The following is an 18,623-nucleotide window of genomic DNA, read 5'->3' on the forward strand; positions in this document are numbered from 1 at the left end:
AATTCCAAGCCATACCACTATACTGCCACCATGTGGTTTTGCACTGAAAACTTTAAAGGGGCATTAAATGTTATTCATAAGCTCTATTCTATTCTATTCATAAAACTACACAAAAAAGAAGGTGTTCATCATTTGAATTGAATAACATGGTTAATAAAATGACAGAAGATAATCCAAGAACTTTCTAGCTGACACACAAGGTCACTGATGTCCTCTCTGGCAGAGCTGTTGATTTTTGAACACGTCTTGCTGATATTGTTTGAATTCTGCTTGAGCGTGCAGGTGAACATCAGTGCGGAATAAACTTTTATAGATCAGATCCGTGAGATGGGCTCAGCATGTCTGAGGAGAAGGTGAGAAGGCTTAGAACGAGGGATCTGAACTCATCCCTCCCAGGAGTCCCGTATAAAGCCAAGACCTGTGGGCGACCTTGATGAAGATGAGCAATCTTCCTGGAGAGAAAGAGTGTATGTGTGTGTGTGTGTGTGTGTGTGTGTGTGTGTGTGTGTGCGCGTGCAGCTGTTTGTTACTTTAGCTTCAGGGGCTCCAGGGTGTCTGATGCCCAGTAAAAAAAAACTAAATTGTTGCTACAATTTATCTGAGATCTGACACATCATCATTCTCCAGGTCCTGTGCTTCTGCCCCAAATATCCTGCAGAAAATTACATTTTGTGTGGCCAATGCTGGAGTTTTGAAAGAGATAAAAAAAAAAAAATTGGCTTACTAAATGTCAAATGCAAATATTGAACCCACATAGCCTATTTAATGTTCATATAGGGCAACACATTACAATTTTCTAACTTGATAATTTTTAGAAATGTCAATTTGTCATTATATAAAGCTTAGCAGATGAGTAATCCATGGGCATTCAGATATCAAGAAAATAATTGAACAATTCTTGGTGTTACCCAAACTACTGATGATGGTTGGGATGACCTTTGATTCATAATTCTAAGACTGGCCTCTTTAAAAAAAAGAAAGTCTGTGTGTATGTTTAAATTAAAAACTTAAACACGCTGATGAAAATTGATTATTTACAACTATATTCTATTGGTCTCATCATATCCGCTTGTCTGAGAAAGTGTTAACAGCATAATGAACTGACAAAAAACATTTAGATATCAATCTGCATATGCAATGGACATCGGTTATGCTCATCCTCTAGGCATCTTGAGTAAAACAGCTTGGACATAAAAATAACATGGTGATGCAACCCGTCACAGAATACAGAAATGTGTTGTGGATGGATAACCTGTATTGAAGTGGACAAATGTAGTCAACAAATGCCCTCAAAATACATACAAAAAAGACTATGAATGATTATATTTACATTTGAGGATTGAATAAGCAATGAGTGAGGAGGTTATTATGAACATATGTAAAACAATATACATTAATGATGTCGTTCATGTTAATAATGAGAGCTATTATAAACTATTTCATGATGCTAATGTAATACATTTTCTAACATTTTGCAAAACATTTTGATATGAAATATACCTAAAGCCTAGTGAGCTTTTTAAATAAAACACGGAACTGAGTCTAGTTAACTTTGGATGGATTATACCACTAGATGGCGATGTTGAACAAGACAGAAATCACCCATTTCACAACCATTCAACTGCTTTGTGAGAGTCTTTGTAATGTTTTGTGTGTGTGTGTGTGTGTGTGTTTGCTGTGAGAGGCACAACAGTGTCAATAGTCAATAGTCTACTGGCTTCAAACAAATTAAAATGTTTTGATCACATATTTAAAAGGTGCCTCTAATTTCGATCAAAACACTTTTCATCATGTGCAACAAGCGTGGCATGTTTGGAAAAGGTGTGCTGACGCATGCTTCCCTCAGCATTTTCATATTTAGTACAATATGATTCTGAGGCTCCATAACATCTGGAACTCCACCTGGTGTGACATTAACTCTCCTAAAAAGCTCAGGAGAGAGGAAGAAAAAAAACAAGAATCTGCAGTATATGCTAGACTAGCTTGTGATGGTGTAAAACAGGTGTTCTCTGCACCTCGTAATCACTGATTCTGAGAGATATAAAAACCATCACGCATGTTTTACAAGACTCTGAATGATGCTAGAGAGAGTATTGCACATCACATGCTGGTGATATGGGCATTTATAAGCTGTAGGACTACAAAAGTGGCTGGGTGAAAAAGTTTCAACTAACTAACTAACTAACTTTTAGGGACATGAAAAACGAGTAAAATGGACTATTCAGTTAGGATGATCTTTTGATCTTTTAAGTCCTGTAAGTGGCGAGGTAGGGCCTTCATGGATCGGACTTGTTTGTTCAGCACATCCCACAGATGCTCGATTGGATTAAGATCTGGGGAATTTGGAGGCCAAGTCAACACATCAAACTGGTTGTGATCCTCAAACCATTCCTGAACCATGTTTGCTTTGTGGCAGGGCGCATTATCCTGCTGAAAGAGGTCATAGCCGCTAGGGAATACCGTTTCCATGAAAGGGTATACATGGTCTGCAACAATGCTTAGGTAGGTGGTATGTCTCAAAGTAACATCCACATGGATGGCAGGACCCAAGGTTTCCCCGCAGAACATTGCCCAAAGCTCGGCAGTGGACAGGTATCTTGCCTGTTTGATCGGACCACACGGCCCAGCCTTCGCTCCCCATGTGCATCAATGAGCCTTGATCCTGTCACCGGTTTACCACTGTTCCTTCCTTGGACCACTTTTGATAGATACTGACCACTGCAGTTCAGGAACACCCCACAAGAGATGCAGGTTTGGAGGTGCTCTGACCCAGTCCTCTAGGCATCACAATTTGGCCCTGGCTTGTCAAACTCGCTCAAATCCTTACGCTTGCCCATTTTTCCTGCTTCTAACACGTCAACTTCGCGGACAAAATGTTCACCCGCTGCCTAATATATATGTTATGCCTGATCGGTAAAAACATTTATTTCATAATGTGATTTCCCCCCCACTTTCAATTATTTTCATTAATGAAAGGTTAGATTTTTGCGTATATATATATATATATATATATATATATATATATATATATATATATATATATACACACACACACACACACACACAAATACATTTTATTATTTAATATATTATAATTTGATATAAAAAAAAATTATATTTTCAACAAGAATGCAAATATAATATAAACGTTTTACTAAAAAAAAAAGATTAGTTTATCAAGACTTAATATTTATTTTGAGTAAATTTTTTTCTCATTTTTTCTAATATTCAGAAAGACATGAGTTATGAATGAAAGACTATGTGCTCTACGATTTCTCTGAATCTAAACGATTCCATCAGGGCCAACGAAACAGACTGTAAAACTACTGATAGTGAATACAATATGAATAAAAATGGAGCTTCTAACACAGGGTGGACAATTCCCACTGCAGTAGAGGAGTGGAGTTAACAGCTCTGACTTGTGCTAAGTCTCTCCCAAATTAGCTTTAGAAATCACAATTAGCATATCACCAGTGCAACCTTGAGAGACAGTGAGTAATAACCGTTACCATGGCGATAAAGGCTCAACTTTTAATGACCTCTCATCCCCATTCCGTCTTAATGAATGTGAGTGGCCGCGTTAGTAATTTTGATTGAGCACCACATAGCCTCCAAGATAATGGCTTTGTTGACTTCTCAGCGGATTTGACGACTTGATGACGATGGATTTGCTTATTTACGTGCTGATTCAATCCACAGATCTTTTCTGACACAAACACAATTACAGCAATGACAAGTTTGACGTTGGTGCATGATCGCCTTTCAAATGGCTTCCTAAAATAGTCAATGCGAAATGTAGTTTGCAACCCCTTTTACTTCCATAATCTGACGGCCTTTCTAAATGAAATAGCATATTCAACCAGAAAGATAAAAATTGTAGGCCGGGACTTTGGGAATTGATCGGCTTATGAAAAGTGGGTGTTATACAGCACAATTGAAGTGACTGGAGGTTAGGGCTGACATTGTAAAAGGGGTTGCACTTTATTTTACAGTGCATGTACTTACCCATGGTAGTATTGGGTAATGTAAGGTAACATCATGGGTTATGGTTCGGTTTAGGGGTAGGTTCAGGGTTTGTACTTAGTTACCCAGTAATTGCTATAATAAGTACAAAGTATGTACATGCGGAAGATAACTGTAAAATAAAGTGCTAACGTAAAAGGAATTTGGGTGGACAATGTTATTATAATAAATAAAAAAACACTACTGTTAAAGTTCAAGTTCAGTAAGTTCTTTTTTTTTTTTAAAGAAATTCATATTTTTGTTAATCAAGGACTGATTAAACTGATCAAAAGTGTCTGCAAAGAATTACAATTTTTGTAAAAGATTTCAAATAAATCCTTTGAACTTTGTAATCATCGAATAATCCCTCTTTCCACACACACATACCTTTGGTTGGAGTATTTTGAACATTGATAATAATAATAAATGTTTCTTCAGCAACAAATCAGCATATTAGAGTGATTTCTGAAGGATCATGTGACACTGGAGCTGAATGAAAATTCAGCTTTGCATCACAGGAAAAAATTACATTGTAAAATATAGATGCACGATGTCTAAAGATGATACTATTAAATTTTGGTGAAAATCGGACAAGCGGTCTAGGAGGAGTTTGAAAAAGTAGGTTTTGAAATCAAAATCAAAATGGTGGACAGGAATTTCGACCAAATATGGCAAAATTGGCATCTATATTCTCGGCATGGCCCAGTAATAAGACCAGTTTCATTACAATAGGCAAATGTATCAAGGGTTATTAGCATTTTGTTGCTTTTTGAGTATTGTCAGGGAATGGTGCCGAAAACACGTACCGAGTTGCATACAGAAAATATAGCATTTTTTGACAAAATTCAAAATGGCCAACATCCTAAATGGTCGACATGGGAATTGGGTATTGTATGACTTGGCATAATGCACCGAATCTAAAGAGACCAGTTTTGTGTTTTTTGGCCAAAGCGTTCAGAAGTTATAAGCAAAAATAAAAAAAATGTCAAATCTCCTGACCACTAGGTGGCACTGTGCCGATACGCTGCAGGTAGCCTCAGGTCATGGTTGTCATAACACATACCGAGTTTGGTCAGAATACTCTAAAGCGCTGTGGAGATAGCTTCACATTCATTTTGGCAGGCACTTCGTTGAATTTGTTTTCACATTTGTCAGCATGTTCTGAAGATAATCTGGTTAAATTTTCATGAAAATCGGAGCAACGGCCTAGTTTTTTTCCGGAAAATTCAAAATGGCGGAAAACTTTTCATGACGGAAAATGATGTCAAAAGTTAATAGCACAAATGTAAGTAGCATTTTGGACAGGTGGTGGTGCTAGAGTGATTGAGTTAGAGACTCCAAATTTGCAATTGTTAAAAGTTTGGACTGACCTCTATCTGTGTGCCAAATTTTACAACTTTTTACCATACGATTCTATGGGCTGCCATAGACTCAAGAGCGGAAGAAGAAGAAGAAAAAACAACATAAGAAGAATATTAATAAGAATGCCAACAATTACAATACATAAAAAAATGTGTTGGCCCCTAAATATATTCAATTAGAAAACTGTCAATTTTGGTTTCAAAATTCAAAACCGACTTTACATTTACATTTAATCATTTAGCAGACACTTTTTTCTTAAGCGCCTTACAAATCAGGAGAGCAATAGAAGGAATCAAGCCAACAATAGGGCAACAATATTCAAGTGCTGTGACTAATCCCAGTTAGTCTAGCACAGTACACGTAGCCAGGTTTTATTTTTATAGATATATAGAATAGTAAGTGTTAGTATTAATAGGTCAAGTGTTGATGAAAAAGATGCATCTTCAGCCATTTCTTGAAAATGGATAGACTTGATAGGTTGAGTTAGGCAGGTCGTTCCACCATCTTAGAACAGTCAAGGTCTGTGAAAGGGATTTTGTGCCACTTTGGGACTTTAAAAAACCTGTTTGGTTTTATCATTAATGTGTTATCATTGTTGTTCATTGTTGACATAATGCGAGACAGAGTCTTCTTTAAATGACCACACTGATGGCAAGGAACAATTAATTCACCAGCAGTTTAAGACCATAGGAATACATCAATTCAGGAGGTCAAGGACAAAAGAAAGTCTGTAGTAATGATACATATTCCAGGAGAGTCGTCATGTTTTATGAATGCTCGTAAAAAACAGACTTAATGGAATTCGCTGCTGACTGCACTGTGATGGGCCACTGTAAATCAGTTAGAAGAAATCCCCGCATTTAAGACAATTGGACTTTTATGAATCACTGAGGTTCACAGCTATACTTACTAACTTTAGTGGCCACAACTGAAATGTTGTGCTGCGCTATACTCTCCCTGTCCAGAAGCTCATTGGTGGAGATGGTTCCTCTGACGGGATCGATGTCGAAGAAGCTGTCCAGGTCGCTCTTCCAGTCAATGGAATACCTGAAGGACAAAGAACAGATTTAGAACATAAAGTACACATGAGGGGCATTTTCACCTTTACTAAGTTAGGTACTACTAGACTGGTACTGTAGTAGGTGACGTTCAAGAGCATACACCGATCAGGCATAACATTGTGACCACTGACAGGTGAAGTGAATAACACTGATTATCTCTTCATCACGGCACCTGTTAGTGGTGGGATATATTAGGCAGCAAGTGAACATTTTGTCCTCGAATTTGATGTGTTAGAAGCAGGAAAAAGGGGCAAGCGTAAGGATTTGAGTGAGTTTGATAAGGGCCATATTGTGATGGCTAGACGACTGGATCAGAGCATCTCCAAAACTGCAGCTCTTGTGGGGTGTTCCCGGTCTGCAGTGGTCAGTATCTATCAAAAGTGTTCCAAGGAAGGAACAGTGGTGAACCGGCGACAGGATCATGGATGCACATGGGGAGCGAAGGCTGGCCCGTGTTGTCCAATCAAACAGACGAGCTACTGTAGCTCAAATTGCTCAAGAAGTTAATGCTGGTTCTGATAGAAAGATGTCAGAATACACAGTGCATCACAGTTTGTTCCGTATGGGGCTGCATAGCCACAGATCGGTCAGGGTGCCCATGCTGACCCCTGTCCACCGAAAGCGCCAACAGTGGGCACGTGTGCATCAGAACTGGACCACGGAGCAATGAAAGAAAGTGGCCTGGTCTAATGAACCACGTCAAAATATTAAGTCATAATGTTATGCCTGATCGGTGTATATTACCATTTTTGTCCTTTTCTCATCCTCGCAGTTTTGCACAGCGCTCATTATGTTTGGTTTAGTCATGCGACAAGCTGGCATGAAAATATTGTGCACTCTAGCGAACTGCTATGTGCGGGTCCACTTTTGAGCAGCTGTGATGTCGGTGTAATGGCCCAGCAACCTTGTTAACGGACCCCGTAACCATTCTCAGGGGGTATTTTACATGTGTCTCGGTGAGACTTTGCACCCCAGTATGCATGAAAATGAGAAAGTTCGGTATTCAATGACCTTGCTCACATTCTGCTTGACGTTTTGGACTCATTCTCTCACAAGCACTTTTCCAAACCTGTTCTGAACTCCTGGACGCGTTAATGCAGGCGGATATTTTCAACACTGCTTATTTATTTATTTGTGGCTTGACCTAGAATCCAGCAAAAGAGAAATGAAGTGGGAGAGCTGGGTGAGGTGGGATGCTACGGTGTTTTTATTATTCCACATTTCAGCTGCTGCCTTGTTAAATTTACTCAAAAGGTGGTCAACGAAAAAACATCTGAGGATTTTGTGCATTTGCATTGGATTCTCAACAAAAGCCTTTGATGTTCTGATTCACAACCGTTAGGAGGCCTGATTCTCCATAATAATTATCATACATACCATACAGAGACTGCAGCTGTGGGAATATAATGCATATAAATGACTCATCCGGAATTTGTGTTAATATAGCACATTTCAAAACAGGAAATGCTTGGGAAAAGAAAAGATTGCCCAAAACCCTCATAGGCATATGGCATCATGTGTGAGAGAGAAGAAAGACCGATATGTTTTGGTACTGGTCCTCATAAGCTGCGTTTAAAAGCAAAACATTTATGAAGAGCAAAAAAGATTTGGAGGCAGTGCATGCAACGTTTTTTAATATTTAAAAAAATCATTATGGAATCTTTATGTTCTATAATGGATTCAATTTTCTGTACATTTCTACATAAGTTTTGGTTCATTTCTAATTAGCTGATCATTAACCTAATGTATCTGAGCAAAGCCTTTTTTAATTGAATTTTTTAAACAGCAAATGCTGCTGCCACAAAAAAAATATTCTTCAAACAGAATTTTCAATATGCTGCTTCATTAATCTTTACAAGACTACGAGATTACAAAACAAACAGACTGATGAACAAATTATTCATTGTAGAAAGTAGTTAGAGACTGGCTCGACAGACCCTTGGCTGTGCGGAGAGATGAAGCAGAACATCAAATTTGTCTTATTTTAACAACGAACATAACTCTGTTCCATTCCTGTAGCAGGGTGTGAGAGTCAGTTAAACAAATATCTCCTGAATTTGACCCTTTTATTAATAAGCATAATTATAAGTGAATTGAAGAGGATTAGGGTCGTGCAGTCAGGATAGTTTTAGCCTATTCAAATGTTGACTCAAAACTGAAACATTCATAAGCATTTGTAAAAAGGAAGCAAGAGCTGTGGGTCGATTCAGCTGAAATGGCAGCTTTACTGGGCCTGGGATTCAAATGTGTAATGAGATAAATATCCCAGAGGAAATATGAGTATGTTAAAAACAAACAGTCATGAATACAGAAACATCTGAGGGGAAAAAATGATCTAAAATCAACAGGAAAGACTGTTCAAAACCCATTTTACTTGCATAAAATGATGTATTTACAAGCATAACAGGGTGTTATTCATGAAAAAAAAAAAAAATTTGATAAAAGATTGTGAAGATAAACATTTTATAAATAAAAAAACGGACACACTTTATATTAGGTGGCCTTAACTACTATGTACTAACATTTGAATTAATCATTTGAGACAATGCACTTATTGTGTACATACGTGTTTTTACATTGTACTTACATTTTTAAAAATACCTGCATGTAATTACATCTGTAATTAATTTCTGTAGTTAAATTTATAATTACACCGTTGACACTTCCATTACACCTTAACCTTACCCTTAAACTTACCCATATCACCACATCTGTCCCTAACTTTACCCTTACACTTAACCATACCACCACACCTGTCCCTAACTTTACCCTTAAACTTACCCATACTTCCACACCTGTCCCTAACTTTACCCTTAAACTTACCCACACCACCACACCTGTCCCTAACTTTACCCTTAAACTTACCCATACTTCCACACCTGTCCCTAACTTTACCCTTAAACTTACCCACACCACCACACCTGTCCCTAACTTTACCCTTAAACTTACCCATACCACCACACCTGTCCCTAACTTTACCCTTAAACTTACCCATACCTCCACACCTGTCCCTAACTTTACCCTTAAACTTACCCACACCACCACACCTGTCCCTAACTTTACCCTTAAACTTATCCATACCACCACACCTGTCCCTAACTTTACCCTTAAACTTATCCACACCACCACACCTGTCCCTAACTTTACCCTTAAACTTACCCATACCTCCACACCTGTCCCTAACTTTACCCTTAAACTTACCCTTACAACCACACCTGTCCCTAACTTTACCCTTAAACTTATCCACACCACCACACCAGTCCCCAACTTTACCTGTATCCCACCTCAATATCAGCAAAAGTGTTTTGCAATACAATATGAACACAATTAGTGCAGTATACTTATTTTTTGATGTAAGGCCACCTAATATAAAGTGGGGCCAAAAAACCTATTGGTGCATGCCAAGATGATAGAGAGAAATACTGAAAGAATAGTTAAATAAAATAGTGATAATAGTAGGTCTATACTATATACAGTCTTGCTCAAAAGTTTACACACCTCTTGCAGAATTTGTGAAAATGTGAATAATTTCTAACAAAATAAGGACTATACAAAATGCGTTAATTTTTAGTAGAGTCCGGAATAAAATATTTTACACAAGATGTTTACATATAGTCCACAAGACAAAAAATAGCTGAATTTATTAAAATGACCCCATTCAAAAGTTTACGTGCCCTTGATTCATGTGAGCCTAAGTTCACAAACTGAAACATTTCTTGTAAACCAGGCCTACAATGAGCAAAATATAGGAGAAATAAAGTTCTGTACAGAATATCACATTTACATTTCTTCATTTAGAAGATATTCAAAAGTTTATATACCCATGATTCTTAACACTACGTGTTGTTACCTGGATGGTCCAGCTGTTTTTGTGTTTTTTGATGGTTGTTCTTAAGTCCCTTGTTTGTCCTGAGTAGTTAAACTGCCCAATGTTCTTCAGAAAAATCCTCCAGGTCCTGCACATTCTTCAGTTTTGCAGCATCTTTTGCATATTTTAACCCTTTCCAGCAGTGACTGTATGATTTTGAGATCCATCTTTCTCCGTGTTTTGCTGTACTCAAGACCGGTCTTAAGACCATTTTTTGAAGGTCTTTTTTCTTGTCTCGGTCTCGAATGCATTTCTCCTCGGTCTTGTCTTGTTCTCGGACTTTGAGGACTTGGGATTTTATCTCAAGACCAGTCAAGACCACAACTACAAGGACATCATTAAATTGCCTGATTTAAAATGCAATCAATAACTTCTTTGTAATGTGATTTCTTTTGTTACTGTGCCGCTGGGTTCAAAATCAATGCAGTATTGCCTCAAAATACCCAAAATTGATAAAAATAAAAAATAGATTTTTTAATATAACATAGAATATAATTAAGCAATATCACAAGAGCAAGAGAGCTGTTTTTATGAATATAAGCATGATTGCAACATGAATGATTTATACAAACGTTCAATCGTGAATGATTTATACAAACGTTCAATAAACAAGAAGTTAATATTAAATGACAAATTTTAATCTGTGTCTTTGCTAATTCGGCAACGTTTCGTTATTAAATTAATCAGCTGCTTTGAACAAACCGGTTGAATAAATTATTCCGTGACTGTTCCGTGAAATAATGTTAATGTTTAAATGTTAAATTAATCTGAACACTATTTATGCAGGTGTAATTGTACCAATTCAGATTCAACTTCTGTGCCATGAATTTGATTGTTATTGATTTGATTGGTAATAGTATTCTTACTATTCTAATTGTTTTTATTCATTAAATATAAGTCATTTCTCAGACAGTAGATATGGATCTTTTAGATGAATTTAAGGAGTGCTGGCCTGGTCTTGGTCTTGACTCGGTCTCACCCCTGTCTTGGTCTTGGTCTTGTCTTGGTCTCAACTCCACAAAGTCTTGGTCTCGGGGGGACTTTTGAATAGGATGAAGATTTTTGTGAAGAACGTTGGGCAGTTTAACTGCTCAGGACAAACAAGGGACTCAAGAACAACCATCACAAGCATCACAGTTGTGGATCATCCAGGTGACAACACACAGTTTAAGAATCAAGGGTACATAAACTTTTGAACATCATCTAAATGAAGAAACGTAAATGTAGTATTCAGTACAGAACTTTATTCCTCCAATACAACCTGATCTCACATAATTCTGTGAAATGAACACGGGCCCCGTAACTCAAAATCCGTGGCAGTTTCACGGAATCGCCGAAAATTCCGTGATGGGTCCACGCCTATGTAAGTCAATGACAGTATACAGACGCGTTGGGTATGGTTTTCATCATGAAACTATGATTTTGCCATTATGACATGGAGTGTGATTCTAGATTTAATCAGCCAGCATAATTTCATTCACAATGATTTGAATTTTTTATTTATTTACAGTATTCAGACACGTTTTGAACACGTAATCCAATCCCTTCCCTAAACCTACCCATTTGTGTATTATAAAAAAAAGAAAAAAAAAAAGATATAACAGGCAGATACGACTGCAGCCACAATTTATTCACAAAGTACAAATATTCCAAATGTTCCGAGGCCAAACGATTGATTTGTGTGAAGAAAATCCCCAAAAGCGATCAGCAGCGTAGAGTCAATCCGCCAAAGATCAAAAACACATTTCAAATTTTACCGCCGAAAGAAACGTTACGTCAGCTTTGACAGCATTGGCTGTCGTATGTCTCGTGATCAATTGCGTCATTACGTCGGCTTTGATTGTAAAATGCCATTGGCTCTCGTGTGTCTCGTGACAGATTGCGTCACGCTAAAGAGACGTGTGTATCATTTGAATGAGATATAAATAAGTGTGTTCACGGAGCGGCGGAATCATCAGTTTAGAGATTAAAACATTAAGATCAACTCTGTTCTTTACATGAAGACATTGTGTGACTTCAGAAGACTTGGAATGCAACATGTGTTAATACTTTTATACTGTTTTTGGTCAGTTTTTGCAATAAATACCTGTGACTGTACTTGTATTTGCCTGTTATGTGTTTTATATTGTTGAGAGTGGGTAGGTTTAGGGTAGGAGTGGAGTTAGTTGCTCCAAAATATAAAAGTAGCCTATAAATATTCATAAAATCATATATACTTTTTACTGTCATTGACTTGCATAGGAATCACTTCCGTGGACCCATCACGGAATTTTCGGCGATTCCATGAAACTGCCACAGATTTTGAGTTTTCACGGAATTCTGTGAGACTAGGTTGCTCCATTATGCTGCTCATTGTAGGCCTGTAACCTCTTCTTTGGGTGGTTTGGGTTTGTGAAGTGAAGCTCATATGAACAACAAAGCTACTGATGAAAACACTTCTTTCATCAGTCTCTGCAGGGATTTTCTTGACCCCTGTTACTTTAGCTTGGAAAGAACTTAAAAAGCTTTGAAATAGTCGCAGAAACTTTCGATACCAAAAAGCACTTTAGCTATTTTGTTTCCCGCATTCACTCTGTGGGCCGCAAGCGGTGGACAAGCACCATGTAGTATTTTAAAAGCTTTGTTCTTTTCGCGCAGAAACTCAATGGGGACTTCTGTTTTCTGATGAGAAAGTGCACATCCCCATTGAGCAATGTTTCTAAATAATTAACCAAGAAAGGCCAAAACAAAAGTAAAACAAAGCCCTTTCACAAATACAAATCCTTTCTTTGTCCATTTTGCTTTGTTATACTGAATGAAAAATTCATAGAGAAACAAACTAACTCATGATGTGTTAGATAGCGCTGGGACCCCACAATGGTGCATCAATTGTTTGTCTTCTTGTAAAAGCAATCTTACGAAGTGCAACTCTAAAACATAATGGATTATAAAACCAGGTAAATCTTTCAGCATGCTTCTGTTTTGACCTCAGTGCTGGACAAAGCTATAGAGCTGTGCAAGATTGTAAGCATTCATGCGAGTCATATTATAATCTTTCTTTCTTGCTTTCAATGGGTTTGACATGGACTTTTTTTGCTCGCCAGCCACTGTGGCTAGTGGTTTTCAAAAGTTACTAGCCACTCAGCATTTTCACTGGCCAAAATTTTGACATCATTATGGGGGAAAACTGGCATATAGACAGACAATATTTTCATTCATAATTTGGCAGCAGGTATATTTGGTATATTTAAGACCTGATGCATGTATCCATTATACTGTTACACATGCGTTTTCTTTCTCAACTGTTTACGTTCACCTAAAACATAACTGACTGCGTTTACGTGAATACTTGTGAATACAAGTCCGGCATTTTTTTACATTATTTTTTTGTGTATTTGACTGTTTAAGCGCAATAAGCAGTAAAATATAAACTAAATTTAGTACTGAGAGTGCAAAAGTGCTTAGTACTTTATGTGTATACATAGTATACATAGTACTTTATGTGCAAAATCTGCGGGAATGAGTCAAATCATGCCCAATATGCATAATCCCACGCCGAAATTCAAGCCCTGTAACACCAACAATATTCATCCAGAGCAAATTAAAGGAGTGAATGAGGGGAGGCGGGTTTGTGTGTCAACTCGCTGTCGGAGAGATGAGAGAGAGAGAAAGCGCAGCTGGTATTATGTCTATTCTACGGAAAATGAGTATTGGAAGCATTTCAGATATTTAAGTACCGAAATGTAAAGAGAAATCGTGACTGCGTTACACACCACTGCTGAAATCCACCGCATTTGGCGGGTGTTAATGTCAAGCAATGTATGTGCATATACAGCCCTGTTACTATTAATAGTAGCCCAGCCTACTATTCATTTAGCATTATTAATTTATCAGCACATAACCAAGTGCTCCTTTGAAAAAATAAGTCTGGAACCACATTAGTTTAAATAAATAATTCTTTGTATGATGCTCAAAGGCACAATGGTGATGGCAAGGACTGGACTAACAACCTTCCGGTTACCAGTTATATCCTCTTGTAAATGCTGTGTTTGCATACCTGACTGGACTGTTTCCTGCGTCGAGATCCTGTGCAGTCACGGCTCCTATAATGGTGCCTTGTGGCGTGTCCTCGTAAACATCCATTGTGTAGGAGGGTTTGGTGAAGACGGGAGGCTCATCCACATCCAGAACGTTTATCTTTACTGTTGCGGTGTCTTTAAACGGGCCAAAAGTGTGGAATCGTGGATCCAGGTGTGCATTCGAGGCCTCCACTTTAAATGTGTACGCCTTTTTGGTCTCATAGTCCAGCGGCTGAGGAAAGAGAAAAAGAAAAGAAAAAAAGTTGAATGCAAGTGTGACAAGGCCTGTTGATTTATGCAAAACCAAGGGGATAATATCTGTCGGTCGGTCGGTCGGTCGGTCGGTCGGTCGGTCGGTCGGTCGGTCGGTCGGTCGGTCGGTCGGTCGGTCGGTCGGTCGGGGTCGGTCGGTCGGTCGGGGTCGGTCGGTCGGTCGGTCTGTCTGTCTGTCTGTCTGTCTGTCTGTCTGTCTGTCTGTCTGTCTGTCTGTCTGTCTGTCTGTCTGTAGACCTGTCTATCTATCTATCTATCTATCTATCTATCTATCTATCTATCTATCTATCTATCTATCTATCTATCTATCTATCTATCTATCTATCTATCTATCTATCTATCTATCTATCCATCCATCCATCCATCCATCCATCCATCCATCCATCCATCCATCCATCCATCCATCCATCCATCCATCCATCCATCCATCCATCCATCCATCCATCCATCCATCCATCCATCCATCCATCCATCCATCCATCCATCCATCCATCCATCTATCATCCTTTATACATTACATAAACACTACTTTTCACAAGCTTTGGGATGGAAAGATATATATATATATATATATATATATATATATATATATATATATATATATATATATATATATATATATATATATATATATATATAAGATATATATATTGCTCACCAAGGCTTAATTTATTAGATCTATAATAACAGTAATATTACAAAATATTATTACAATTTAAAATATTTCAAAATGTAATTTATTCCAAACCTTCAGTGTTCACTTTTGAATAATAAATTATTACGCTTTTAAAAACAAATAAATAAATTTCAGTTAGCCCGTGCTGGCAGAAGTTGTAACAAAGAATCAGGTTCTAAAATATGCTAATGAATCGTGTTCTCCAGGAATAATAAAACTCCTCCATGTTGGGCACTCATTGAAGTCTTACATTAAGGCTTAATTTATTTATTTGCATTTTATCTTTTTTTTTTTTGAGCTGGAATTGCTCACTTTGATCATATTGAATGCAGGCCCTTTCTCAGATCTCAAGTGTGTCGATGTCTGGGGAAGTTTGTCACAATTGCTTTCAGGCATGTCAAACAAACAACACACACTCCAAAAACAGTTCGCTCATGCTCCTTTGAGCATTTTCTCCTGATTTTGCTCCCCCTCCCCCATCAGGGCCATATTTTCTGCTGAAATCTATCTTTAAATTCTTACTTCAGTTCTTCTGAGTCTAAGATTGTCTGTCATCAGTACGACAGCCGTAAAAGGTGATAGTGTGGATGATTGTGGTCTTGCACCACTAAATCAAAGCAGCCCATGTAGAGATGAAAATCATACAATGCTATTGTACAATCACAGCTTTCTGTCTCTGTCAATCTGTCTCTCTGGGAGATAGCGAAAGGGCGAAGGAGACAAAGATCATATATCTGACCTGTATACTGTTTCCATCATGAGCAATTTCGTTCGGGATCATCTTCAGATGAAAACAAACACCACAGGTATAAATGAATGGCACCCGCAGATCCATAAATACACAGCATATGCACTCTATATGGCAGTAACATGTATTTTGCACCTGAAACTTCCAAAGCAAACAACTTTTTTTAAGCTGAGAGGTTGAAAAAACTTCGACTTTGGGTGAGTGGCAACTCCAAATCGTTTGGGATTTGTCTGTGTCAGATGCCCTTGCTAAAGTTTCCACATCTCCTAAATAGAATTGTGCTAATTAGATTCCCAATTAAGTTAAAGTGAACCTCCAAAAACTGCAGTTGCTAATTAGCTAATGTTCTTGTTGACATGAAAACAGAAGCATTGGTATTACTGAAGTCTAAACTACTTAAATACAGGGAAAGTAAACTCACAGTTGCCCACGAGTAATTAGGGCCCTAGTCATTGTATACAAAAGATATTTATCTCATTATTCAAACTAGCCTTTGCCCTTCTGTACCCCTCAGAGACGGCACTGTTTGGCCTTTAGAGGCCAATAGATGCATTGATATTAAGGTCGCAAGCTATGGAAAAATGACAGAAAGGCAGTTTGCAAGTAGTAAAATCGCTTGGTGTTCAGAAAAAAGGACACATGGAGGACTTCTATCTTCTTTTAATATGCATAACGCTAGTAAAACTGTATTTCCATCCGGACGACTTTATGCCACATCCCTCGTTTCAATCAGAAAGCAGGGCCTTTGTAACTCTAATTTGAAACAAAAGCTATAAATTGCTCTCTGACTGCCGTTTCATGTGGATATTTTCCATTTAGGTCCCCTCAAAGGGATCTTTAGTGATGCTCATATTGAATTATGGCTGGATCTTCACAGTCGCATCGCCTGAGAAAGCCCTGCGCCGCCTTATGATATACTTTCTCTCCATGACACAATATTTTCATTTATACTCCCGCAGAGAGTTTTCAAGGTCATTTAAACTTGTACACTATTTGGCCACATAACAGCTTTGCTTCGGTATAAAATGAATACGTAGAAAACAGAGGTTTAGAGACACAAAGCGGCATCTGCCTCAGCTCTGCACCAGTGGTGACTTCATGGCATATTTGTTGCAGTGAGACAAATTTCAAACCATTTTCTTTGCTCAGAAGATTCAATTCCCATATTATGTATGAAAGCAATATCTGATAGACGTACATACTGGACAAAAAAACAGCATATGATCTGCATCAAAATGACAAATAATGAGAAGGAAGACGAATGTGTTAGTTGTCTTTTCCTCTGATGTGTGAACCGAATGTAACTAGAGTGATCACATTACTGGTCAAAAGTGTGGTATATTTATTTATTCATTTTTTTAAGTAGTCTCTTAGCTTTGATTTGATAAAAAACAGTAATAATGTAAACCGTTATTACAATTTAAAGGAACTGTATTCTATTTTAATATATTTTTAAATGTAATTTATTCCTGTGATGGCAAAGCTGAATTTTCAGTGGTTTTTGCTGCCTAATATTTTTGTGGAATCCATGAAACACTACCATTCAAAAGTTTGGGCTGAGTAAGAAAAAAAGAAGAGCAAATTAATAATTTTATTCAGCAAGTACATCAAAAGTAAATGCTGTGCTTTTGAACTTTCTTTGAATCAAAGAATGTATCAGTTTTCAAAAAAAATATTAAGCTGCAAAAACTGCTTTCGAACAGTTGATAATATAATGATGGCAGTTGATATATAATAATAAGAACATTATTAATATTTGAGTACCAATAATAATTGATAATAAATGAGCATCAGAATATTAGAAGGATTTCTGAAGGATCATGTTACACTGAAGACTGGAGAAAAGAGTTATAAAGTCACAATTGCGAGTTATGTCACAGTTGTGAGATATCAAGTCACAAATGTGAGTTATAAGGTCACAATTGACCGTTCACAAAGACCCGCCCCCTTTAGTTACTGTTGCTATGTCCGACAAGACGCGCTTTCACACCACACACACGTTCTCATGCAGTGAAAAACACATCGCTTTTAATATGAAACAAAGTCTCAACTCTACAATTGTTTAATTTTTTAAAGAAATGTAAACGGAAAATACCGTTTTGTGGCTCTTTAATGTGTGGTGACAGGTTGCTGTAGCGCCTCAGTTAAAGCTGCTCATGAACTGATCATCTCTTCCTTCTAGTTCCTTAATAGTATCAAATAAACATGAATGAACTTCAGAAGGAATGTTGTTTCAACCACGGAAAGACGTCAGTACACACAGTTTTTCAAGTTCAAGTCCACCGACGTTAATCTACGAAGTCTCTTGACTGCTTTGTCGGACAAAAATGGCAGATTCTGCGGATTAGGATTGGTCAGATTGCCTGTCAATCAAACTCCCTGCGAAGGGTGAATTGCGAGTTTTTATCTCGCAGTTCTGACTTTATAACACGCAATTGAGAGATATAGGCTAAGTCAGAATTGTGAGATATAAACTTACAATTCTGAGAAAAAAGTATTTTTTCCCCTCCAAATTGGAAATTATATACTCGCAATTGCTTATAAGTTTATATCTCACAATTCTGAGAAAAGAAGT

General features: G+C 37.6%; 1 protein-coding gene across 1 annotated transcript in view; it reads right to left on the minus strand.

Moving 5' to 3' along the window:
• The window catches only part of cdh12b (cadherin 12b), a 235,316-nt gene that overhangs the window by 21,817 nt on the left and 194,876 nt on the right, over positions 1 to 18,623 (minus strand). The window contains exons 7-8 of the mRNA XM_079801388.1: positions 14,330 to 14,583; positions 6,275 to 6,411 (exon numbers count right to left, since the gene is read on the minus strand). Of these exons, the coding sequence (XP_079657514.1) occupies positions 6,275 to 6,411; positions 14,330 to 14,583 (391 nt within the window). The remainder of the gene's footprint in view (positions 1 to 6,274; positions 6,412 to 14,329; positions 14,584 to 18,623) is intronic.

Source organism: Gobio gobio (genome assembly GCF_949357685.1).
Source record: "Gobio gobio genome assembly, chromosome: 20".
NCBI lineage: Eukaryota > Metazoa > Chordata > Actinopteri > Cypriniformes > Gobionidae > Gobio > Gobio gobio.